This window comes from Erpetoichthys calabaricus, chromosome 1 (assembly GCF_900747795.2).
Source record: "Erpetoichthys calabaricus chromosome 1, fErpCal1.3, whole genome shotgun sequence".
NCBI classification, from domain to species: domain Eukaryota; kingdom Metazoa; phylum Chordata; class Cladistia; order Polypteriformes; family Polypteridae; genus Erpetoichthys; species Erpetoichthys calabaricus.
The window spans coordinates 62831896-62859754 of record NC_041394.2 but is presented as its reverse complement, the minus strand read 5'-3'; the positions used below and the strand labels follow the sequence as shown (position 1 = coordinate 62859754).

The window sequence follows — 27859 nt, the reverse complement described above, 5'->3', positions numbered from 1 at the left end:
GCCCAGAAATGGGGGGACCATGTAGATAAAGTGTTGTGATTTCTATAAAGTGTGAGTGAAATGTATGCAAATATACTTAAATGAAAGTCTGCAATGTGAACTTTAATCACATCTGAATTGTTTGATCTGTAAGTTTAAACTGTGTAATGGAGAGGCAGAGTAAGGTAAGTTTGTGCTTTTGTCCCAAATATTATGGAAGGCACTGTATGTCTCACTTAAGCCACCACAGATAATTCCAAAGTGAAGCTGTTTTAGCAGGTCACATTGCAGAGATAAACTAACAGAAGCCTTTGTTAAGCTCTTCTAACATAAGAGTATATGAGTAATAGATGGCATTGTAAGCCATGTGCAGCATCACAGCAATGAAAACTCAAAACAGCACAGCTGATGACAACTTCATTGTGCAAAGGCGAAAATGGTAGAAAGTAATGATAACAAAAATAAACTTAAGAAGAACAAAAGCATTAAGATCTTTGCTTAAAATAGGACAATACAAATTTCCTTTATGTTGTTTGCCTGTTTTTTTTTTATTCTGAGTTTTGACAAATCTTTGTCCTGCATCAATGGTTACTGCTAATAACTACAAGGATACTTACCTCAATTCTTTTGGATTTATGTCTTTGAATAGCATTTTGCTGTTGGTATAAAGGAGCTCCCGTAGTGTTTCTTGACACACTTCTGCTGAATAATTTGCAGGCTGAAGGTACTCAGCGTTAGTGTGTCAGAGAGAGAATGTGCAGAATTGTTCATAATGGCACTCAGTTTTGTTTTAATTCTCTTTTTTGCTACGACCTCTAGGGGGTCCAGAGTGTGTCCTATAACTTAGATTGCTCTTTTAATTAGCTTGTTGATTTGGTGGGCCTCTCTTGACGTGGTGTTACCAGCCCAGCACACCACAACATAGAAAATTGCACTGGCCATCACAGAGTTGTAGAAGATGTGAACTGTCATTAAACCCACATTAAAGAAACACAGTCTCCTAAAGAATAAGAGCCTGCTCTGTCCCTTCTTATATAGCTCCTCTGTGCTCCACAGCCAGTCCAACATCTCATTGATGTGGACCTCTAAGTACTTGTAGGAGTGGACCACCTCTATATCCTCTCCTTGAATCAGTGACTGGACATACAGTAGACACTCTTTGGTGCAGAGAAAGTCAATAACCATTTCCTTGGTTTTGCTGTTGTTTAATTGCAGACCATTCTTTCTGCAACCAAGAAACAAAAGCTCTCCATTTGACTCCTATACTCTGCTTAATCCCCCTTATCGGTACACCCCATAAGTGCAGCATCTATTGCTATTTTTATAGTCAGAGGTTTACGGAGTGAAGAAAAAAGGAGACAGGACTGTTCCTTGTGGTGCTGCAGTGGTGCTCACATCAGAAACACAATCTTTGAGCCTCACAAACTATCAATTGCCCGATATATGGTTCATTATCCAGGACACCATAGGCTTATCCACGTGCATATCTCTGAGTTTACCTCTTAACATGGATGGCTGGATGGTTTTGAAGGCACTGGAGAAATCAAAAAACATTATCATCACAGTGCTGCCAGCTTTGTCCAGGAGAGAATATGCCATGTGGAGCAGATAGATAATTGCATCCTTCACTCCAATTTTTGCAGTGGGTCTAGGTAGTCTACCATAAGAGGATTCATATAGTTCAGGACCAATCTCTCAAAGGTGTTCATGATGTGAGAAGTAAATGCCAATGGTCTATAGTCATTAGGTGAAGAGACACCTGCCATTGTGCAATGTTTTAAACAGCAGAGGCACTTTCTGAAGCCTTATGGACAGACTGAACAGGTGAAAGAGAACATCACAAAGTTGGTCAGCACAGGGTTTCTTATGAGGATAAATCAGCAGTTAATAAACCAGATGGATCGATTGTTCTCCATACTTTTATAAACCTTATTCAATTTCCTAGTATATATGCAGTAGAGTGACTTCCATCCTCATCCTGGAGTATATTAAAGATGATGTGGAGTGTATTAGTCATCAGAAGCTCCTGTGAATCATCTGGAAATCACTGAAGGAAATGATATTAACCCAGAGTTTGGCAAAGTCCACTTTTGGGTTGCTGCCATTTTTGCCCTTTATTGTATGAAATACTGTAAATATGAATTCCATTCAGGCCAGCAGAATAGTTTACCTGTGTGATTTGCGATAATGCTTTAAAATGATCACTTACAACTCCACATCTTCCAAGACATGTTAAATGGGGTAATTGAAAGGAATAATTGATGTCATCTTTCATGGAAGTAATGAAAACCTGAAATCCCTGGGGGTTTACGAATAAACAGCCAAAGATTTGTGCAAATAGAACTCCAGCAGCACATATTTCACATCCCAATACATATTTGGGTACAGCCTCATGTCATATTGTACAGTAAGTAAACCTAATTAGGTGTTCCAATTATCATTAATACACTTCAAATTTTAAAACAATGAGTGGCATGTGCTTTCCCATCTACTTGGATAAAAACGCTATGTTTACTACTGTATACAGCATAAAAATAAAAAATTATCTGATTATAAATTGCACTATATGATGCTGTAGGTTGGTCATTGTATCCATGAAAAGATGCTGCAAGCAAGTTTTTGCTTTTGCTTTAATGTGGGGACTTTTTTTGGTTATTGTGTTATGTCTGTTTTAAATTTCAAGTAAGTGTTGACTGATGCTCCTTCATCTCCTTGTTATAAGAGAGGTTGCTAGAATGAGCTGAACAGAGGTCTTCGTGTTTTATTTCACTGTGACACTGTAATACTGTGTGGAATACAAAACATTTTCATATTCACTCCAGAGTATACCCTTTGCTGCAAAAATGGACTCCAGTTACTTTGCTCCTCTTACTGAACAGCAACTAGTTGATAAAATAATTTACACTAACCCCAGCGTTATAGCAATAGCCTACAGAAGAGGAAACATTTTTGCCTTTGTTAAATTATTAATCCTGTGTCACTGTAATGTTTTTTTACAGAACCACTCAAAATGAAATTCTACACTGAGATACAAAAATGTGACATTACTTCTTCACTTGGTGATTATCTCCTGGGGCCTCATGTATAACGCCATGCGTAGAATTCACACTAAAACAACGTGTACGGACAAAACTAGAAATGTGAGTACGCACAAAAAATTTAGATGCATAAAACTGTGCGTAAGCAAAGTTTTACGCACTTTCCCTTTATACAACCCAATCAATGTGAATTTTAAGGTACATGCATAAGGCTTCAGCCCCACCCAGACTCCTCCCAGAATGTTGCCTATTTGAATATGCAAATCAATATGAATAGCTCCTTCCATTTAGTTTTTTGTTAAAAGACAATGGCAAAAGCACATATAAAAAAGAACAATTTCAGCAAATACGAAATGGAGGCCCTGCTTAGTGAATTGGAGGCAAGGAAAAACATACTATTTGGTGGCTTAAACAGTAGTATAAGCAACAAAAGGAAATTGATGGAGTGGCCCAGTGTGGCAGAGACACTCAAAAAAGAAGTGGTTAGATGTCAAAGTCGATGTGAAAAGGAGTGTCACAGCCCACTGTCTGAGTGCTAACATTAATGGGGGAAGTAGCAGAATTCCGGGGCTCACACCGTTTGAGCAGCCAGCTGCTGTAATTATTGGCGAAATAATTATATATCTTGCCACATCATTCATAAGATGCATTTTTGCATCACAGATAATTTTCACATTAATAGAATGGAAATGCTTTATATTTAAAAAAGCAAATTCATTCTCTGAAGGCACTTTTTTAGGAATGTGCATGTAGTCGACCGCTCTGATTACATTTGGAAAACCGTTGCTGCGAATTGCACTTTGATGTTTTCCTGTTCAACCAGAGTGTAAGGAAATCTTACATATCTGAATGACAAGCAGATAACACCATGCCATACATCTGGCATGGCACAACGTAGTGATGACTGAGAAATACCCAGTTGGTCAGCCAGTTCACATTGAAAAGCTCCTGTGGCTAAAAACCAGAGGATGAACAGAACTTACAAAGGAGCAAGGAGAGCACAATTCCTCAAAGTCTGCCTTTGTAAAGCTGCCCCATTTCAGCACACAACTCCAAGAGGATAGCTCTTGGAAATCTAAATCAACTTAGAAGCCAATCATCATCATTGCACAAGAAATCGGTATGATCTCTAAATTCGCGCTCTCTTCTAATTCTTCCATTTGCGATGTCTTCTAACAACGCTATAGCAGCCATGACAGTTGGAATAGTTTGGTCATTCCGTGCACCATTATATAGTTACAGATTAATTACATTCAAGTACTTTAAATTTGTAAATGATATGCAATTAATTTTGGTGCATTTCATAAAGCCAGTGTCATGGATGTGAATATAAAAATGAACGGCAAACCAGGCAGAAATAGTAGCACTGCTTCGACACTGAACAGAACAGAAATGTGCATACTCATGCTCCGAGGCTGCCATGAAAATGTATATGGCTTTACACCGTTTAGTTTTTATATATCTTGATATGAGCGTGGAATTGGGCATACACAACATTTTTGTGTGTACGTACTGTTTATAAATGAGGCCCCGGTCGTTTTCATTCACAACAATCTTCAGACACTTTGCATGTCCATAACACATTGCTTTAGTTGTGGAATTCTGTCATTGTAGATTGCAGGTACTTGGGAACAGGTACAGTTGGTGAAATCGCCAGTTCACTTATAACAAGATCACCCTGGGTTTTTTACACAATGACTAGTTTAGGACTGAGGTGGAGGTGCACACTGGAATCCTTCAGTTCTTTGCGTATTATTATGTTGTTATCTTTACAGTGTCACCTGTGTTTGGACTCTTTTTGTTTTTGCAGTCACTTGAAGGTCAAGATGTATTTTTGTTCTTTGCCTTTTCTTTCAGCATCAGTGAGTAAGTGTGCTGATATGAACATTGCCAGATGGCCAAATACAGTAAAAAAGTCAGTGCTATGCAGGCCAGAGTGTTTCAGCCTATGGTTCTTTTTATGCCTTGAGTTAGCTGCTATGGTATGGCAGTTATTCTGTGATAACATTAAAAACATGAATACTAGAATAATTAGTAGCTATTCCTATTACACAAAGGGTTATGATCAGCTAAGTTTGTATTTAATCTTCACTCATTCAATACTAAAATTAGCTAATGCTCTCTCTGTCCAAATACATTATGCCGAAACTGAAGTGTATTATTTTAATCATTACCATCTAGCCTTGTGTGGCCCAAAAATAACAAGCGTTTGAAATATGAACAGGCTGTTGCCACCTGTGTTACATTTATTTGTTTTGCTGATGCTTTAATTCAAGGAGACATACTAATCACAAAGTTACAATTGTTTCCATACTTATAATATGAGTGTTAGAAGATGAAGTGATTTACTCAAGGTCAAACAGTGAGGCAGTGGTCGGGACTGGATGGCATCTGTGTATGTTCCTCTTTAGGCCACGCTATATTATGCATTGATTTGTTTTACTATAATGCTCTCACTTTAATTCACTTTCCATCTCTTGGCCTGGTGAGAAATGGTGGCAACACAATGAGGTGGACCAACCAGGCCACCCTAGTCTTCATCTCCTCCAAAGTTCTATCAAGTTGCTTCCTGGCTAGCCAAATGATATAATCCTTCTATGTATCCTGGGTCTGTCACTGTTCCCAGTATACCATTGTGGGAGTCACTTAGCAATATCCTAACTAAATCCTCAAACCACCTCAACTAGCTCCTGTTGATCCAGAGAGGCATCAGTTCTAATCCTATGTTCTTCAACATTGCTGAGCTCTTCACCCTAATAAACAGAGTAAGCCCAGGAACACAAGTCAGAAACCTCATTTTATTCATTTGAACTTTACAATTTAATTCTATTAATTGAAACGCAGGGCTTGTCAGCATAGCTAAGAAAGGAGAAATAGATTGGTCAGTAAACTTAAGGCTTCGTATGAGGACGAATCTCTCACTCAACTACTACAGTGCAGTGCAACTCCCACAATATTGAGAACATAGCATCAGTTTGTCTGTCAATTTAGGATTGCCACCACCCTTACTCATAAACAATACTTTAGGAATTAAAGCCCCCCAGCTGGTTCCAGTAATCCATGTCCTTAGTCTGCTTGTCTTCAGCAAACTGTTTGCAGGCTTTCTTGTGCATCATCTTTAGAAGAGGCTTCCTTCTGGGACAACAGCCATGCAGACCAATTTGATGCAGTGTGCGGCGTATGGTCTGAGCACTGACAGGCTGACCTCCCATCCCTTCAACCTCTGCAGCAATGCTGGCTGCTTTTATACGTTTATTTTCAAAAGACAAACTCTGGATATGACGCTGAGCACGTGCACTCAACTTCTTTGGTTGACCATGGCGAGGCCTGTTCTGAGTAGAACCTGCCCTGTTAAACCGCTGTATGGTCTTGGCCACCGTGCTGCAGCTCAGTTTCAGGATGTTGGCAATCTTCTTATAATCTAGGCCATCTTTATGTAGAGCAACAATTCTTTTTTGCAGATCCTCAGAGAGTTCTTTGCCATGAGGTGCCATGTTGAACTTCCAGTGACCAGCATGAGAGAGTGTGAGACCTTGTAACACTAACGAGTCACATGACACCGGGGAGGGAAGATGGCTAATTGGGCACAATTTGGACATTTTTCACTTAGGGGTGTACTCACTTTTGTTGCCAGTGGTTTAGACATTAATGGCTGTGTGTTGAGTTATTTTGAGGAGACAGAAAATTTACACTGTTATACAAGCTGTACACTGACTACTTTACATTGTATCAAAGTGTCATATCTTCAGTGTTGTCCCATGAAAAGATATAATAAAATATTTACAAAAACGTCAGGGGTGTACTCACTTTTGTGAGATACTGTATTTATGCTCACATTTTACAGTGATTTTTCTTTATTTCATGTTACATTTCACAGTACTTTTATTTATTTGTATATCCAAAATATTTCTCCATAGATAGCTGGCACAGCTGGTGGCACTGCTTGGAGCTCCCCTCGTATCTACATGTTGTTTCCCAAGTCCCCCGCTTTTCTGTTCACACCTCATTGATATGTAAAGAAGGGTCATTGGTCACTCTAAATTGACAGAATATGATTGAGTGAGGATGTGTGTGCCTTGCAGTAACTCTGGATCCCTGCATAGTGCTGGTTACTGCTGGTAAGCTCCAGCGCTTTGTGACTCAATATGTGGATGTTAAGAAATGGTGAATAAAAATAACAACAATCAAATCACTAAACTCAAAGGCAGACAAAGGTATTCTACCGTTTCTTCCTTTACTCTCTTCTGATATTGGTACACAGCGGCACCCACTGTGGTAAACCTAACATTGAGGGGATTGAAAAATACACAGACTGATGTGCAGACAGGCCCATCTTCATGTGCATGCCCTGCCCGGGGTTTGTTTCCTGCCTTGCGCCCTGTGTTGGCTGGGATTGGCTACAGCAGACCCCCGTGATATAGCAGGTTGGATAATGGATGGATGTTCTACTACAGTCCATTGTGAATTACCTATACAAGCAAGCCCATATTCAAGAAATACAGCAGTCTTCCATTCAAGTTGAAAATGCTTTTATTTTAGCTGTCAGAACAATTTTTGAAAAGCTAAGCATTTAAAATGAGGCAAGATAATTAAAAACAAACCTAAGGCTGAATGAAAAGCCCCATGTTTACATGAGATGAAGTAAGCAGCGGAAGGGAACGTGTCTTTTCCTTTGACAGTCTGCCTGACTCTTTTAGGTGGAGGGTCTTGGAAGTTTATTGAAGAATTAACAATTGTCCTTCCCCCCCTTTAACAGCTCCCACACAGCCTGTTATACTGAAAAAAATGTTCTGCTCACTCCTTTCTTGGTCTCCAAGCAAGTAGCCCAGAGTTAAGAGAAATCCTATGGTCTCCACCAAATGACAAGTGCTTATTCCTGAATTTGTGAGAGATTCGGGTCCTAGGGGCAAGATGAAGGCCTAACAGGAGGTGAGAGAAAAAATAGCCTTTATCTTTGAAAGGGAAAAGGCACCTATTGTGAAGTGAGCCGGATTCAGGGCACTCGTTGGGAATGTTTTCACAGCAGTTGATGTCATTTCTTCTACTGACTATTAAACAATTGCAGGAAAGGACGTCAGAAGATGAAAGGAAATACTGAAAACTGCCTCTTTTCTTCTTTCTTTTGCCAGCTCCAGATTGTTACCCTTGGCTATTGCAAAATTGCCCCTCCTTGCACGTTCTCTAGTCATCAGACACCCACCCTAACTGTAGGGGCCCAGGGCACGCATTGAGGGAAAGCGCTTGAAGCAGCTGGAAGAGTAATTTAGCACACAGACATAGAGATCTGCTCTCCTCCTCTTCCTTTTGTCATTTTTACTAATTCACCTGAGTGTTTTAAAGGCAGAGCGGCCTAATAGCGACGGTTGTAAAACTCGATATAACAAGACTACCAATTCAAAGCCCACCACTGCCCTACTGTAAGACTCATTGAACTGTCTGTGCTCCAGTGTACTAATAAAGCGAATTAAAATCATGTCAGGTAGAAAAAAGAGCTATAAATTTCAGGTTGTTGTTTTAAGACAAACCCAAATAAAATGAAAAACCTTGAACTGGGAACACCGACATGTGTATAAAACTTTCCTATTAGAATGCACCGGTGGTTTCAGTTTGGGTGTTTTTCCTGCAGCTACAGTTCTCTGGATTTAATAACCTTAGAGGCTTGGCAGTAGACTCGGCACTGGGATAAAAAAATGGGTACAGCTTTTCTGAGAATGAGGCATCAACGTGAGTGTGCAGGTGGCTCATGTCAGTAGCATCAAAGAAGGTGAGCTGGCCTCCTTCATAATCGAGATAGACACCCACTAAAGGGCACAGTTGGTGTCCATATGTCCAGTAGCCATTATCAGGTGTGAGAATGATCCAGCCGTCTCGACCGGCAGACTCTGCAGCCACCCCAATGTCCCAGTCTGAGTGGGCACCAACTTCTACTTCCCAGTAGTGCTTGCCGGTCTCAAAACCCTGCTTGGCTAAGACACAGGCACAGAAATCAAAGCGGCTTTCTTCTGTTGGTGGATCATCTGGTAGCTGGGCCTGTGGGGTGTAACAATAACGAACTGAGGCAAGATCATCAGACAAGGTGAGGTAGGAGTTGGCAGAAGCAGGATCCAGTGTCAAGGTACAGGGAGCTGTGGAGATAAAACAGGAACATGCTGCCTTTTGTATTTTTTTTAATGCACAGTACAAAGTCAAGTTGAATGGGAAGAAAGTGAGATGGACTTCAGAGCTGCAGAAGCCAAGCAGAAGCAAATTCTGAAACAAAGCTCATACATTAAACAGTACCAAGTAAAGTGGGAAATCTAAACACATGAATGTTAGGAGTTCTTCACAGAAAGCACTAGCTCAGATTTTCATTTCTGTCTTTACTGATTACATGGTGTCAGATTAAGTTCAAACCATTTCATTTTTCTCATAAATGCTACAAAGATAATTCATATAGAAACAGTAATTACTACTAATGACATACTTATGAACTAAAGTGATAGTTATAAACTCCCAACTAAATAAATGTGCGGGAACAAGTCATATATACATCTACTACTACTCTATATATATATATATATAAAATCCTTAACCTAAAAGTACAATGGAAGTGGAACTGTGACGTTTTTATTGTCTCTTTTTTTCACGCTTTAAATCGGGCTTATTTTAAAACCTATATATATATGTTTGGTATCATTCTTTTCAGAATTTATCGACCTTAATGTGATGTTAAAAATATCAAGAACTCACGTCTCGTGAGACGGGACTTTGTGCCAAAAGATTTAACCACACCTGGGGCCAGTAAATAAAACACAAGCAATAGGACAGCTGCTGTACAGGCTTTTAAATGTTCGAAGATCCAGATCACGCAGCACTGCAGCAGCAGCAAACCAGCAGCTGATCGAGCAACAAGGAGGAAAAAAAACAACTATTTGTTTCCCATTGTATCACCATTTAAGAGTGGGTTTTGGAGAAGCGATTACGTCTCCTTGGAGTGCGTTCAGTCCCCCTCTTCACAACGTGAGTGGCAGAAGCAAAGTGGCTGGCGAGTGATGAGAGCAGGGGGGAACCTCCAAGTATATATATATATTGTGAGGAACAGCCGACACACTTGCCCAGTCAGAACACCCTCAAAAAGTAAGGACTGGTGGAAGATAGCATGCCCAGAGCATCTTTTTCCCCTGGTTGCTAGTTGGCAGCCCCCCTGGGTTGTGGCAGTGCCATGGATTCCCACAGGGCTTGATGGGAACTGGAGTTCTTTATCTCAGCCTTGTTGCATTCCTTGGGTGCCACCTGGTGGCGCTGTGGGGACTAATGAGCCCTACCTTGTCAGATTCCTGCATAACCCAGAAGTACTCCTGGGCCACAAATTATGGAAGGCTGGAAGTACTCCCAGGTTTCATATAAAAGGAGCTGCCTGCCACTGCTCCAGGCACCAGAGTTGAGAGGATGGACGACAACACTTGTGTGGAGGATCGGAGGCAGTGACAGAGAAGAGTGAGAGACAGTGAGAAGATTACAGAAAATTGCTGTGCTTTGTGTGTGGGAAACACTTATCTCAAGAGTTTCCCACAAACAAAACTCTTTGTGCTACACTTGTGTCTGAGCCTTTGTGTCAGGTGTTTGAGAAGCTTGAGTACCCCTGATGGCCACTATATATACTGTATGTTGTCTCGCAATATAGCAGTCCAAACCACATTTATTGGTTTTCGCAAATATTATAGCCACCTCCGAGCATGCATGGTGTTTGGTGATCGTTGTTTCTATTACACAAAATTGTTCTAAACTAACTGAAATAATTTAATATGCATAGACAAGCGATTTTTAAAACTGTTCTTTTCCGAGAAATGAATCACTGAGATATTTCAGGGTTATACAAAAATATTAATAAGTTCCTGCGGTGGGTTGGCGCCCTGCCCAGGACTGATTCCTGCCTTGCACCCTGTGTTGGCTGGGATTGGCTCCAGCAGACTACCGTGACCCTGTATTCGGATTCAGCGGGTTGGAAAATGGATGGATGGATGGATTAATAAGTTTGAAGCAAGTATGACAAATTGCAATTAATATGCAATTCATTTTGAACAAAAATTTTAATCATTTTGATTAATTGCAATTACATTTTTTAATTGAACAGCACACAGATTGTACATGCAAGAACACATACAGCATTTGTTCAGTAGCCAATAAGGAGGCAAAATCCTATTACATTTGCCTAGAAGGGAATACTGTACAAAACCACAGTGCAGAAACTGGAAAAAGTCACTAGAATTAAATGAATGAAAAGTGGCACAGCGGCACCTCCCTCAGATTGGTTTCTGCTCTCACACAGTGCAGCTGTGGTTTGATGGTAAGTTTGTAAAACATTGGATTCAGTAACAGAAAAGACAGATGAATTTATTGAATAAACACAATATGCACTTCTTTCTTCTTCCTGATCAGGACAAAATAACATTCTCAAACCCACTCAGTTCCTTCCACATCCTTAAAGATAAGCAGGTTATGTAAGACTAAGACTATAACTCTGTAATGAGCACTGTGTAATTTATAATGTCATACGACTTGTAAGACTGTTCTCCCTGTGTGATTGTGAGTGAGTGTGTCTCTGTGGCCCCTACACCCTCTCCAGGACTGTTTCCTGCTTTGTGCTCAATGCTGTCAAGATTGTTTTTGGCTTCTTGCAATCCAGAATCTTGAATAAGATTGAGTAGTTTTGAGAATGTTATGTACGAGGAATATAATAATTATGTTGAATATTTTTAGCTTACCTTAGATCTCTTGCTCACTTTTACCTTTATTGCAGTTTAGATGGATTGACAATGCTAAATTGGTCTATGTGTGTGCGCCCTGTGATGGACTGGTGCCTTGCCCAGGTATTGTTCCTGCCTTGCACCTTATATATTCTGGGTTAGCTTCCCTGTGACCCTGCTCAAGGTAAATAAGGTTTAGAAAATGAATGGATGTTGTTAGTTAACATTGTTGTATCGTGAATATTTAATTAATTATAATTTGAGTTAGGGTCTCCCATTTGAGTACACAAAGCATTGAGCTAGCCTCCAACTCCTCGAAAAACTGAAAAATTGCATAAAGTGCTTTCAGTAAATGAATGTAATAAATAATCATCTGTGCCTCTTTCATAGTGTATCATAATTACAGTTTTAACATCAGCTAAACACAGAATTTATTCATTTATCATTGAATCTGCTTAATACATTTCAGGAGGCACTCATGGAATGAAGCCAATTATAGCATTGGGCGCAAAGCAGACTGAACAGAGTGGCAGACCATCACAGGGCACCCACAAACCAAAATGGGACCATCTTACAGATTACAATAAATGAAACCTGTACAAATTTGTACGCATTGGAAAGAAACCCAGGCAGGCACAGGGAGAATGTGCAAAATCCACACTGGCAATAATCAGGATTGGGATTCAAATGCAAGACCCTGTATGTGAGAAGCAGCAGTCCTCATCACTCATCACTATGCCACCATTAGAACACACGTAACTTACATCCATCCATCCATTATCCAACCCACTATATCCTAACTACAGGGTCACAGGGGTCTGCTGGAGCCAATCCAAGCCAACACAGAGAGCAAGGCAGGACACACACACACACACACTAGGGACAATTTTGAATCGCCTAACCTGCATGTCTTTGGACCATGGGAGGAAACCGGAGCACCCAGAGGAAACCCATGCAGACATGGGGAGAACATGCAAACTCCATGCCGGGAGGAACCGGGAAGCGAACCCAGGTCTCCTAACTGCGAGGCAGCAGCTCTACCCGCTGCACCACCGTGCCGCCCACGTAACTCACATTACAAAAATAAATCAAAAATTAAATACTAGGATCAGAGTGGCTTAATTTTGCCTTGCACAGTCAGTCTGTCATTTTCTAACCCACTCAGTCCTGAACAGGGTCATGGGGGATGCTGGAGCCTATTTCAGCCAGCATAGGGTACAAGGCAGGAATAAACCCTGGACAGGGCACCAGTCCATCACAGGCTGAACACACACAAACACCCCAATCACACACTAGGGCCAAGTAAACATTTCCAGTTCTCCTAACCTGCATGTCTGTGAGTACCCAGAGGAAACCCACACAATCACAGGGAGAGCATGCAAACTCCATGCAGGGAAAAAGTGGGATGTGAACCCAGGTCTCCTTACGGTCAAGCAGCAGCACTACCACTGTGCCACTGTGCCACTCTGCCTTAGACATTTTAATTAAATTTTCAGTTAATCATTTAACTTAAATGTCTGATTTGTTTAAGCTGAATGTTCCCAGTTTCTTTTTGCATGCTGATCAGGTATATATGACACACTCATATGCCTCTGAGAACTATCACCATTTTACATTTATGGGATAGAAATGTGGTATTTCAGGAATGCCATCGCAATTTTGTATCTGGGTTGAACCGTTTGTTTCTTCCTCCCGTGCCCATGTCGGTTTCCTCTGTGGGCTCATTAGTTTATTGTCATAATCTGAGGATGAGATGACACTGAACTGCCAGCATGTGCAGAGGGGCTGTGAGAGTTCCTGCTTTGCGGCTGCTGCTGCCAAGATATGCCCTCACTTACAATCCCACCCAAACATACAGTAGAGTTCAGCATTAACAGAAAATTGATTATGTTTTACATTTTTTTAAACACATTCTGAAAGAAAGAGGCTACAGTCTGAAACTAAAGGCACTGAGCTGTTTTAATGACTTAATTATTGTTTTCACAGCTCCAAGCGTTAATGGTGAAAGCTAATATAATAATATGTAATTATTTCTAAATACACATCTGTTTAATTATTTGTATTTAAAAATGATTTCATGCACTATGGTGATGCAATGGTAGCACTGCTGCCTCACAATAAGGAGACCAGGGTTCATACCCTGGGTCCTCTCTGCATGAAGTTTGCATGTGCTCCCTGTGTCTGCGTGAGTTTCTTCCTGGTGCTTCGGTTTCCTCCCACAGTCCAAAGACATGCAGGTTAGGTGAACTGCCGATACTAAATTGTCCCTTGTGTGTGGTCAGTGTGTGTGTGTGTGTGTGTGTCTTTGCACTGGTGCCCTGTCCAGGGTTTGTTCCTACCTTGCACCCTGTGCTAGCTGGGATAGGCTTCAGCACCCTTTGCAACTCTGTTCAGGACTAATGAGAAGAATGAGGAGGAGGCTGGGAGCATGTGCTGATAGTACGTTGTTGTGCCCACCACACAACAAACCACCTGGATTGGGATCCAAATGCAGCGGGTGACACCTCAGCACCACACTGGAACAGTGTAAGGTTTTTTATGGTGGCTGGAGTGCCAGTCCTGCCACCGACCCCCTAGTTTTCCCTGCAAGATGGAGGATCTGCTTGCAGATGATGAATGACTATAAACAGTAGGGATCAAATTACTTCCATGTTTAATGATTCTGCACAGAAAACCATCTTTATTCATGAAACTGTTAAAAGACCTCTGTTTTCCTTATCATGAATCCATCTATAACATGCTTACACACCCAGGTTCTCTTCACACAGATGTGCTCTGAACTCTTCTGTGTTATCTTGGGTGCTTCCACCATGTATGGAGTAAAAGTTAACCATCTTAGCTAGTCAAACCAAATGAGAATTTAGTTGGCTCAAGGTAGTCTTCTGGCTATGAGGGTGTGAACTGTGAAGCAGCTGGTGTGTTCAACCCGAGCTACGGTACACACATCCTGTTCAGGTTCACAGTGAGCCAGTGTCTATCCCAGCAGCATCAAGTCCAGGATAGCGATCATCCCTAGATGGGACACCAGTCACACACTCTAGGCCAAATATGCAAGTGCTTAGAATGTGAAAGGATTTGGTGAACCTGAAAGATGCAAACTTCACATACAGTAAGCAGTGCTTGGCTCTCTGGAGAGATCTGTCACAATGCTACTTTCTGATATGAGTCATATTAAAACAAAAGCTGTTAGTTTTTTAAAATATACACAGCTGAGTCAGCATGTGCCCCTTACCTCCTGCCCTCCAAAGTCCCATAATGGAGACCAGAACACAAGCCTCAATAACTTGCAAATGCAAGCTGAGAGGCAGAAGGACCCAAGCCATTGCATCAGTCACCCATGCACCTGTGTGGCCTCCCTGCCACTTGTTTCCTGTTTAGCTTCAGTACAGTGGGACTTGCTGAGTCACAAGAGAGGAAATGGTTAACCCCTTGAGAACTGTATGGTTTTGATCATCTCTGTGCAACTGAAAATAGATCAGTCAGCCACTATAACAAAAGTGAACTTTTACTTGTGTAAGCAAACACAAGCAAATTGGCTTCTGTTGGACCTTCTGATGGACTGGTATGCCTTCCAAGGTTAGATATGCCTTATTTTTCGCCACATTAGTCTGTACCCAAGGGGACATATGGCTATCAAATTTTGAAAGGTGATTTTGTTACTGAGGTCAGCTGTGAACTTTATAGTTTCAGGCTAACATGCCAACATTAAAGGTGGCACAGTGGTGCAGTTAGTAGCACTATTGCCTCAAGGATCCTGTGCCTAGGGATTGGACCCCTTACTTGTACATCATCAGTATGGAGTTGGCTGTTCTTCTCTGTAGGGTTTCCTCCAAAACAATTGGTCCCTCTGTGTGGGAATGGACCCAGCAATGACTACTGGCCTGTCCAAGGCTCCTTCCTGCAATCTGTCCAGTGCTCCTGGGACAAATCTGGCCTCCTCATGAAGATTGGCATACATTAAAATTATTGGTCCCGGGTCCCTACCCTGAATAAAAGCATTTGTTTTAAACCTGTCTCAGTTTTCACTAAACTATTAAGATAAATTGTTTTCTGGGGACTGTGTTGTGCCTGACCAAATTGTTGCAATTTTTGGTAAAATTGCTGTGGCCTTAACATAATAATAATAAATCATTTTGAGACTCCATGGTCCTTATGTGCTTATTTTGGTTCAGCTACTGTTAATCTTTATTTCTACACCAGCCCATTTATGAATAGGCTCATGATCAGTGAGTGAAATATTCTGTGGTGATCAAAGGAGTCCTGTTAGCAGAACACTGAAATCATACTCTGGTACTGTTTAATGCACAATACAGCAGATATGGAGAAACAGAAGAAGTTAAGATATGCATATTTTAAGCATGCAAATTGCATTATACATTATGTGGATATAAAATCTGCAAGCAAAACAACACGAAGTCTGGTTGAATGCCAACTTCCTGTTGGCCCCTACGCACCCCTGTGGAATGCTGGGACTTGAAGTCCTCTCATTAGCATTTCCTCAGGATCATCCCAATAAATTAGCTTGTTTATTGTACAACTAACTATAGCAACTTCTGTGTGGGGTTTCAGTTTCTTTATTTCCAAAGAAAGTCCTTGAACCCTCCTGAATTGAGGGATGCAGACTGCTGTCCATCAAACATCTAACCCCACTATGCCTGCTCTCAGACATTTATCCTGCCCTGTCCAGACTATTAAGCACTTGCTGACCTTTGTCTTTCAGTTCTGCCTGTAAAGAACTCTCTGCACTCTGTTACAATATTGGGCATGGAGTAATTTATAACATGACGTGACACAACACACAAGTTTTGTTTAGCACTCTACTACCAAGTTGTATTCCTGCATTTGAAAAAGTCGTCTCAGATAAAGGAGCACTGGAATCATTAGGTTGGCACCGACTCAGCTGTAGAACGGCCAATTGGGCAGCTTGATGGCCGGGCTCTCCAAGTCTCTGACCTTGTATGATGTGTCTCTTGTTCCTTTTCTACAGTCTGGCCGTGATTCTACAATTAGCAGATGGACAGATATTGATGCTTATCATTTATGTTAATTAGTTTTTACTTTGTTTTTGATGTGTTCGAACAAATCTGTAATCTCATTTCTGATAGTCCAGGATTTAGTGAGTGGTATAATCTATTATTGCATTTTGCCTTGAGACAGGGTTGAAGCCAGGAATAGATTTTAGGGTGAGCCTGTGTAAAAATGGGCTTTTTAGTTTTTAGTCGGATATATAAGGGCACTATTCCAAAAAATACATTACTGTATTCATACTGTGGTACATTCACATAACTAAATTATTACTGAACGCTAACTCACTATGCATTTCTGGAAAATGTCTACACCCTTTGCAGAACAATGCATCTTTAACTATGCTGTATTTGATCCATTTGAATCGTTCACGCCATTTTGCAGAGAAATGTAAAGACTTTTCCGTTATCATAATTGTTGGAAATGATTGAAGATTAGGTTGAGTGGCTGATTCGTCAATGGCTGACAAATCTTTTGGTGGTAGTGGCATAGCATGCTTGTCTTTTGGGGCCACTAAAACCAGAATCTCCTGAAATGAAGACACGATTGAAATGTTTGCACCAGTCATTTTCACTGTTGCATATCGTGTGTTTCATTTGTGCCTGGGCATTCCATCCATCCATCATCCAACCCGCTATATCCTAACACAGGGTCATGGGGGTCCGCTGGAGCCAATCCCAGTTAGCACAGGCAGGAACAAATCCCAGGCAGGGCACCAGCCCACTGCAGGACACACACACACACACCCACACACCAAGCACACACTAGGGACAATTTAGGATCGCCAATGCACCTAACCTGCATGTCTTTGGACTGTGGGAGGAAACCCACACAGACATGGGGAGAACATGCAAACTCCACATAGGGAGGACCCGGGAAGCGAACCCAGGTCTCCTTATTGCGAGGCAGCAACGCTACCACTGTGCCACCGGCTTGGGCATTCCTCTTCATGTAAATGAGTCTTTTTGAAAAACCTTGATATTTCCATTTGTTTTGCCATGTCAAAATCAATCCATCAAAATATGAAACTATGTCTTGGTGTTCATCGAAAATACTCAATTAAACAACTTAAGGTTCTGGTAACTGTTCAATTACTACTATCAATCAGATTACACATATGTACATTGTAATACCACCCCATTTATTTATTTATTGAAAATTTAGTAAACCAATGGGATCTGACATACCACTTTGAAACCAAAGGAAGGATAAAATAACAAATACCTAATCAGTTACAAAATTTAATGGAAAATTTCATATTCAATCAACTAACTGGCTGGGCCTATGGCTAATCAGAGTGGACCTTGGCCCAACTACACCCACCCTTTCCTATGCCACTGCCTTGAGAGTTATCATGGTGCTCTGAACTGTTTTGTTTGTTCTATTTACCCCATTTTGTAACACCCATTGCACCCCCAACTTACCCGGAAGAGGATCTCCCTCTGAATTGCCTTTCTCAAGATTTTGTCCTTTTCTTTCCTACAAGGTCTTTTTTGGGGGGAGATTTTTCTTGTCTTTTTAGAGAGTTGCCCTACTGTCATTAAAGCCCATTGAGGCACTCCCTGTGTGATTTTGGGCTATACAAGAAATAAATTGTTGTAATTGTAGTTTCTCACTGTTTAGTTTAGCTTTAAAAATGTGCAGAATATTTATTTCTGGTTGCAAAAATTAAATAAATATTTATGTTCCTGGCTCTGTGTAGATCTGATGAAGGAACCCTTTGGGTCTGGGGGCCATACATCAGTTTTCATGTCCTAGAATTGGATTAAGGAGGTTTGAGACTGTTATGTTAATGCCGTTTTCTTCATTGACATTATTATTAAGACTTTTTTGTTAATTTTTAGTACAGCGTCTAATTAAAGCAGTTGCCCTGTCAATGTCCTTTGTTTTGTTTACTATGTGTTTTTAATTGCATCATAGTGGTAGGACCTTTCTTTTTGCATTGAACAGAACAGAAGCAACACATACTGTACTGGGATCCCCCTTAGGACCCCCTTCTGGTAAGTGCAGTGAGAAGGAGATTTGGGATGAGATTAAATTAATTGGCTTCAGCTGTCAAGTTGTGCTTTTGCTGGAGACTACCATACTGAGGTGAACGCTGTCCAAGGGAGTTGGTTTTTGACAGGATGCAGGTAGAAAAAGCGAGACATGACATCCAAGCACATCCTCGGCTCTAAGTGGACCCTGCAGTGTTTCTCTAATCCGCCCACTCTTTAAATCTGTTTTGCTCTGATCATATTAAGACATATTGATGTGGTGTTCATGATAAACTGCTAAAAGAGCCCGCCAGATTGTTGTTTACAGATTGTACAACTGAAGCAGCAGAATCACAAACAGCTAACCAGTCATGCATTGCAGTTTGTGAGCTAGCGAAACAAACAAAAAAAATCATCTAACCGCAAAGCAGCTCTGTCTGATTGATTGCCATAAGGGCTGTCAAAAATACTCACTGTGGGTGTGTAGGGGTTAAGTTTTCCACTTGACATCTCTGCTGCAATAAACACACCTGCATAGACCACCCCATCCCCCCCAAGCCCAGCAGACTGCAGGCATAAACCGACACCTGAATTGGTAAGCCGAGCACTTTCACTCAAAGGAGAGCGACAAACAACAGACAGAGCTGAAGGGACAGAAAGGAGAGTGAAGAAATATAAAAAGAGATGGAGGTGAATGAAAAGAGGTGCAGATGATGAGTGTAAGGAGACACCATGGGGGATGAAGCTGTGGGCAAAGCAGAGAACTCCATCGCAGGCATTCTGATTTGCTCTTACTTGGTTTAACAATTGACTTCAACTTCTTCCAGGCCACCAGCTGCAAGGGTCCTCGATACAGACCGACATTCAGTTTTTCATAAACTGGCTCAGGTTCCTCAAAGCCCTTCTTCAACCTGCATAGTCACAGCATAGTTACACTTAACTTACTTTAGGGAGATGTTGCGGGTTTAAGAAGTTAACAGTTCTAAGCAACAAAGTGGTCAACTTACCGATCAGACAGCTGCTTGACATCCTAAAAACAACATAAAAGTCAAAAGAGTGTTAGTTAACATAATGAGACGAGTTACTGACTAATCTACTCTCTATATATAAAATCCTAGGCCTAAAAGTGCAACGATTTTGTGCAACGATTTTATGTGACATTTTTATGTCACGTTTTTTGTGACGCATTCAATCGGGCTTATATTAAAACCTACATATATATGTTTGGTATCATTCTTTTCAGTGTTTATCGAACTTTAATGTGATGTTTTCAGATTCTTATCCATCCATTTTCCAACCCGCTGAATCCGAACACAGGGTCACGGGGGTCTGCTGGAGCCAATCCCAGCCAACACAGGGCACAAGGCAGGAACCAATCCTGGGCAGGGTGCCAGCCCACTGCAGGACACACACAAACACATCCACACACCACCAAACCTGCATGTCTTTGGAGTGTGGGAGGAAACCGGAGCGCCCAGAGGAAACCCACGCAGACACGGGGAGAACATGCAAACTCCACGCAGGGAGGGCCCGGGAAGCGAACCCGGGTCTCCTAACTGCGAGGCAGCAGCGCTACCACTGCGCCACCGTGCCGCCCCAGATTCTTATCCCGTTTTTAAATTCTAAACTAAAAAATTATCAAGAACTCACGTCTTGTGAGACGGGACTTTGTGCCAAAAGATTTAACCACACCCGGGGCTGGAAATAAAAGACAGAAAAGCACAGCTGCTGTACAGGCTTTTAAATGTTCAAAGCGATGCGCGAGATGCAGATCACACGAGATCAGCAGCTGCAGCTGATCGAGCAAAGAGGAGGTAAAAAGAAAACTGTATTTGTTTTCCATTGTATCACCGTTTAAGAGGGGGTTTCGGAGGACCGAGCGTGTCTTCTTGGGGTGCGTTCAGCCCCCCTCTTCACAACACGAGTGGCAGAGACGCAAAGTGGCTGGTGCGTTGTACAGAAAAGGGGGGTTGTTGAGCGAAGCGAGCAGGGGGTAAGCCCCCTAGTCTCATTATAACCCAAAGACGTATCACGACTGGATGCCTCTTTACAGTTTAAGCTTTACTTGTTGTTTTGCAACTAAAGCACAAGATATTTATTTGCATTTCTTTTCTTCAGTTCAAGAAAACAAAACAAATAAAAGAAAGCAAATAGAAATGTTCAGCGCCTATCAACATATTCACCTCCTTGGAGGTTTTCACATTTTATTTGCTATAAAACTTTGAATCACAGTGCATTTCATTTGTCTTTTTTGAGACTGTTCAGCAAAGACTCTTTAATGTCAAAGTGAAAACAGACCTCTGCAAGATGATCTAAATTCACTACAAATATAAATCACATGAGGTATTCGCCCCCTTCAAGTCAGTGTTTAGTAGGTGCAGCTTTGGCAGCCATGACAGCCTTGAGTCTGCATGCTCAGGTCTCATTCAGCTTTGTACTTGTGGATATTGCTGTTTTCTCCATTCTTTTTTTGCAAAACTCAAGCTCTGCCAGGTTGCATGGGGATCGTGAGTGAGCAGTCTCTTCAAGTCCAGTCACAAATTCCCAGTTAGATTAAGATCTACAATCTGACTTGGTCATTTCAGGACATTAATATTGTTGTTTTTAAGCCATTCCTATGTAGCTTTGGCTTTATACTTGGGGTTACTGATTTGCTAGAAAACAAATCTTCTCCCAAGGTGCAGGTTTTTTGCAGACTAAATCAAATTTTCTTCCAGGATTTTCTTGTATTGGTTTCCTTTACTTTAGCCTCAACCCTCACAAGCCTTCCATGGCCTGCTGCAGTATGTGTCATGGTGGGGATGGCATGTTTTTGATAATATGCAGTGTTCAAACAAGGCATTTAGTCTGATGGCCGAAAAAGTTCAATCTTGGTCTCTTCAGACCATAGAAACTTCTTCCAGCTGACAAAATGAGATGTCATGTGTGTTTCTTTTAACAGAGGCTTTCTCTTTGCCACTTGTTCATAAATCTGCGACTCGTGAAGCACCGTGGCAACAATTGTCATCTGCACAGTCTCACCAATATCTGGCACTGTAGCTTGCACCTCCTTCAAAGTTCTCGTAAGTCTCCCTCACTAGACTTCTTTTTGCACCACCACTCAGTTTTTGTGGATGGCCTGCACTTGGCAGATTTACCGCTGTGCCATATTCTTTCCACTTCTTAATAATTTATTTAACTGGCCTCCTTCCCCTGACGTGTACTTTTCAATCCCCCCCCCCCATTCTTTTGTTTTCACAGGGTAGATTAGGCCATGACACTGATTCACCACAAGTTGGACCTTCCAGATGCAAGTGCATTTAAACTACAGTTAAGTTAAACCCCAGAGAGGTGATCTCCACTGAGCTAATTAGCAGACTTGTAAGTGACTGCACCAGTGATGATTTAGGTGTGTCACATTAAAGGGGGTCAATGATTCTTTGGTGTTTTGTATTTGTAATTAAATAAGACCATTTTGAAGAAATCCCCTTCACTTTGATATTAAAGGATTTTTCTGTTGATCAGTGTAAAAAAAGTCAAATTAAAACCACTGTGGTTCAAAGCTGAATAACAAGAAAATGGGAAAACTTCCAGGGGTTGAATACTTTTTATTGGCAATGTATCCCTTGTTTTTCAAAAGTATTTCAGTTTTTACTTTGACACTAAAGAGCCTGTTTCTGTTGATCAGGAGCCAAATTACATCCACTGTGTTTCAATGTTATGTAACAATAACGTGAGAAAATTTCCAAGGGGGAGAATAGCTTTCATAGACCCTGAATATAACGGACATATGAGAATCAGGGTTAGTGAAATGTCCATTCTTCTTCTGGATTCACTAATTGCTTTGCTGATATCTGGGGACGCAGGGTCGTTGTGGGTGGCAATGGCACAAGGCAATAATGACCCCCTGACTCCACTCCACCTCTGAGCCTGTCACTCAGAAGCCCTGATGCATTGCTCAAAGAAGCCCGCATATCAAAGGGAAATATTAGGAGAACACACAAAGTAAATTGAACCAGACAGCAACTGAGCTAACCCTTTGAAGTTAGCATCATCAGAAATATCACCAAAAAGCCATAGGAAAACATTACAAAGAATTTGAAAACTGAATGACTAGTCTAACTAAAGATGCAGTACTGCTTAGTCTAGTGTGAAATTAACATTGGTAATGAAGGGATAATTCAAATATTCAGTTATGAGAAGGGTTATGGAGCATCAAGGAAGTTTACTAAAAGCAAACTTTAGTATTTTAAGGTAACAACAAATGATAAAGTATGTAAAAATGGAGTGTAAATAATTAAAAGTAATATAATACACTTTTTATATAGCACCTTTTGTACTGCTTACTATCACAAGAGAAATTATGCTGCCTATTGTTTTAAGCTTTTTACATTGCTTCTATACACCAGCAGGGAACTAGGGCGGGTTTTTCTTCCAAGTACTCCAGTATTCGCTCACATCCTAAAGACATTTGTGAGCGGTTAAACTGATGTGGTGTGAGTGAGTATTGGTGTGTAGTTAAGTCTGCCCTGCAATGGAGTGGCATCCTCTTCCAGGGTCTGTTCCTGCCTTGTACCTAATGCTGCCAGCAAAAGATCCATTGGGGAAAAGGATTTTTCTTCCCTTTTTAAATTTTTTTTTCCTACTTTTAAAGTTTTAAGGTCTGTTGGCCTTTCTCTTTCTCATGGGAGAAGGTTGATTCGAACTTAGTTTTGTCAAGTATGACTTGCTTCTATGGAATGTTACTTGCTTTTAATAAATTCAATAATATGTTAAAAAAAGAGTTCCACCTCCTGTATCCATGAGCAAGACTAAATAGATTAGGAAAAGGTAAGATGCCTTCTTTATATTATGCTCATTCATTTAGCACTGAGCCTTTTATAGTGAGCAGTATCAAAAAGTAATAATACAGTCAACATGTCAATACAGCGCCTGCCACAATGCTTGCAGAGTGATTTTACAACGGAGCTGTACACAATGAATTGCAAAGGAGACATTAGACAAAGCCAGATCATCCACTGCGTAATAATTTCTCCCCCCATGCTGTCTGACTCCTCCTGAACTTAGTATGTGAATTTCCCCTTGGGATTAATAAATCTATCTATCTATCTATCTATCTATCTATCTATCTATCTATCTATCTATCTATCTATCTATCTATCTATCTATCTATCTATCTATCTATCTATCTATCTATCTATCTATCTATCTATCTATACTCAATTTTATCATCAGTCTCCATTTTGCATTGTGAGTGCAATCAGAAAAGCACTGACAAATATCAAGAGGGGATAGTGCCTGGAAGAATGGAGTTGTGGACCTCATTTTTAAACAGTGGGCAAGAGGGTCTTTTTCAGTGATGGGGGGATCTTACTTCTCCCACACAAACACTATTCTGGAGTGCTGGAATGGAGCAGCCATCTGATAACTGAATCTCATATTCAGGCAGTGCAGTGTGGATTCCATCCGGAGCATGTAAAAGTACGGAGGGTCATGGCAGTTTGTCAATCCTGTCTACATAAGGTCTGTAGAGTTTGAAAAAGCTTATGACCACCTTCCCCATGACATCATGTGGAAAGCGCTACATAAATGTAGGGTTCTTGTATCACTACTGTGTTACATTTGGTCTCTGAATTTGACATGATCTGGAGTTATGTTTGCATACTTGGTATTACATTATGTCCATTGAATATGGATATTGGACGTCTCTAAGAATACATCTTGACTCCTCTCCTTTTTATTAAGTTTATGGATATAACTGAGGACCTATCTGGAGCCCTGGCTGCTCATCTTTTGCGAAGAAAGCACAACAACGGCTTTACTTCCTTCAATGGCTGAGAAAGGCAAGTCTTCCCCTCCTTCTTTCATGTTAGAGAGAGTGTGCTGACTAACTCCATCACAGTGTGGTATGGGGAATGTAGTGCTGTGGACCACAGGTTACTACAGAGGATTGTTAAGACAGATGAGGACATCATTGGCGTGTCTCTCTCCCCCATTTAAGACACCTACAGCACACGTGGCCTCCGCAAGGCATCCAGCATTGTGGCTGACCCCCGACATCCTGCATATCATCACACAGAACTCCATGCCAGATCATCCACTGCGTAACAATTTCTCCCCCCATGCTGTTCAATTCCTCAATACCTTAGCACTCCTCACTACTTGCTGCTGAATTGTGAACTTTACACTATTTACACCTTTGAAAACTGACTAAATTTAATGCACACATTGCACTTTATGAGTGGTAAAAGAGTTACTACATTCCAGATGTACATTTGATGTCTGCTTATATTGCACTTTTTAACAAAATAATGATGTTACTGTTAAGCTGTTACTGATCCACTTATAAATAACGGATCTGCTGTACATTGTCCTATCGTTGTTGTGTCAATATACTGCACTCTGTCTTGTCTGTTTGCACAAAATGGTGTACATTGTCTTGTTCGACTACATGTGGTATATTTGCAACATGGTCCCGAAGACACACAATATCATCTCAACCCGTACTCTGTACATAAATAAACTTGAACATAAGCTTGACTGAAGGGTATTCAGTTTGGGAGCCTAAAGGTTGCACGCACTTTTGGTTTTCATTGACAATATTGGCCTTGTCAGACTCGCACTGAAACTGTTTGCAGAGAAATGTCATACAGTTGAGATGAAAATTGGGCACCTCCAAATCTGATATTGTAATCCTCTTCCAAAAAGGGGTTTGTTTCCTGCAGGTAAAGGGTGAGCAGATATCCCAAGTGGGAATGTTCATGGATTGATGGGTCTTTGATACCACCCAAAGGATTGTGAGATTGAATGATGAATCAATGAAGTAGCAGTTTTACAGGAATTGTACCAGAATGTGGTAGTGAAGCTGGAGATGGGTGTTTGAAAGAATTGAATTGTAAGTAGATAGGGCCAAAATTAGTTTATTGTATAGAGAGTGCCAGTCACCATGACAGGGTGAGGAGCTGAGCACTAGGAGATGACTTTAGCATAGAACCACTGCTTCTTCAGCTCAAGAGGTGGTGCATAACCTATCAAGAAACCAGACCACCCTGGCCCACTAACAAAAACTCATCCTAAAAGGTGAATCAGGCCTAAAATTGACTTGTGAAAATTAGGCTGTTAGTTTAGAAAAGTTGAAGATTAAGCAATGAACTGAACATGTGAATTACAATAGCAAATGTTTGGTCAAAATCAGCCTAAAGCTCACAATTTTTTAACTTTGAGGTTTTCTGTAGATCCAGCATTAAGATCTGAACTAAGGGGTTTTGTTATTTAAAGAGTTTCATGTTTACAACTTTGTTAACTACTGATTTTAAGTTTCGTTTATCCCTGTTCACATGTGTTTGATGTCTCACCTTGACACCTGGCTGTCTAACATTTCCAATTCCTGTTTAGCGATTCCAAACCTCTGCAATGTCAATGAATACAGGTTATTTATAGAATTATGGACTAATGCATTCTCTGGCACAGGCCTAGTTTTAAAAATGAATTATGTGTGTACTGGGCAAGTGACCGCAGCATACTTCCATCTCTTCATGCTGCTGTTACATTCTGCATGAAATGAATGCATCATATTTTTAAGTTCACCACTTTATTCCTCATTGTGCTGCTAATGTGTGACATTTTAGTATTTCTGTGTTAAGTTGGTACAGTAGGTATCTATACAGCACCATCTACTGCAGACCAGTGGAAATGCAGTACATTTTTCTTTGTTATAGCTTTATAAGAAAGCCTAGGAGTGGCAACCTAAAAATGTTCAATATTACCCATAGAGAGATGCTGTTCCTAAATAAGCAAAGTACATTGGACATGACTTACCTTGACTAATACTTGAAAATCATTCTCTTCTTCCTCTTCAAACTTAGCCTGCAGCTTTTTAACCTCCTCTTCTATTTCTGCCATGTTCTCCTGAATCTTTTTTAATTGATCATCTCTCAGCTGTTCTAATCTGGTCTGATCAGCCTGAAGCTGGGAACATAGAAGCTCCTTCTCTGCTTGCAGGAACTGTAGCAGTTCGTCATACTCTGTACAGATGTGCTTTTTGAGGTCTACAGCAGAGTTCTAGAAGTGAATAGGTAACAAGTGAAAACATTTCAGTTAGTGTGTATAAACTTACTGGTAACTCAACCATCCTGCTTTTCTGCAGTGGCACATTTGTGTATATAACACAGTTTCATCTACCTGTAGCTCCATGTTCTCTAATTCCAACTTTACTTGCATCACCTTCATTTTCTCCTTCTGTTTTCCAAATTCTTCCTGTACTGCTTTGAATGATTCCTGAAAATAAAAAAAAAATCCTAATTTAAACTGAAGGTCTTTCAAATGTGACCCAAAGAGATAGTAAGAATTTATGTGGTGACCTTGCAGCTCTGCAGTACTTCCTGAATGGGTGCCATATTGTGATCTTTGTGCTCCTTGGACACAGCACACACCACACAGATGGCCACATCTTCTTCTTTGCAGAAGACCTTCAACTTTTCCTGATGCTTCTCACAAACTGGGCCACTACCAACACTTTCCCTCCTGTTGGTAACTGGAGATGCAGAACTGTCAAAACGCAGTCTGCGGACTCTCTGCACGATGTTGGCCAAAAGCCGGTTCGTTTTGAGCTGCAACTGTGGAAAGATTTCACGACACTGTGGGCAGGTGTATGCCTGGTCCCCTTGCAACCAGTATGTACTTATGCAGGCTCGACAGAAATTGTGCTCGCATTCCAAACGCACTGGGTCCCGGTATAGCTCCAAGCATATTGGGCATGTCACCTCATTGGCCAGGCTCTCTGCTAATTCTGCTTCTGGAGAGGGTGACATCATCTTTGATTCTAAGACTAGGAATAACAATAGAAAATCAGAGGATGGCACTGCAATTATCATTAGAAAAAATAATCACAAAATTTTTATATTTTTTATTTGAGAGTTGTCGCATATTTCCAAAGCTGTATAAATTCAGTGTGTTTAATTGAAAATAAATTGTTCAAACTTACTTGCTCATGGAGGCTTACTCTGTTAGCTGATACAAAAAGTAGGTTTACAGTTGTTCATATGGAAAAACACATGCAGGGTTATGATTATTACAATGGCTTTATTAAATCAATGGTTTTATTATCTTTACTAACTCAAAATAGTGTCATAATGGC

At 40.8% G+C, this 27859-nt stretch overlaps 1 protein-coding gene across 1 annotated transcript; it reads right to left on the bottom strand.

The window, feature by feature from the left end:
* Positions 1–7540: 7540 nt before the first annotated feature.
* On the bottom strand, positions 7541–27544 carry LOC114645708 (zinc-binding protein A33-like). The gene is made up of 6 exons (XM_028793528.2): positions 27084–27544; positions 26905–27000; positions 26542–26784; positions 19752–19774; positions 19540–19655; positions 7541–9142 (listed from the first exon to the last, which is right to left on the bottom strand). Exons 1-6 carry the CDS (start codon positions 27534–27536, stop codon positions 8601–8603), a joined length of 1473 nt encoding a protein of 490 aa, XP_028649361.2. The 5' UTR covers positions 27537–27544; the 3' UTR covers positions 7541–8600.
* Between the last annotated feature and the right edge of the window lie 315 nt (positions 27545–27859).

Excerpts from the sequence above, each read along its gene's own strand:
- LOC114645708 (XM_028793528.2), bottom strand. The coding sequence starts at position 27,536 with ATGATGTCACCCTCTCCAGAAGCAGAATTAGCAGAGAGCCTGGCCAAT. Across the intron at positions 26,785-26,904 it reads TAGAGAACATGGAGCTACAG|AACTCTGCTGTAGACCTCAA; the intron begins GTAGATGAAACT and ends ATTCACTTCTAG. Across the intron at positions 9,143-19,539 it reads GAAGTCAATTGTTAAACCAA|CTCCCTGTACCTTGACACTG; the intron begins GTAAGAGCAAAT and ends TTATCTCCACAG.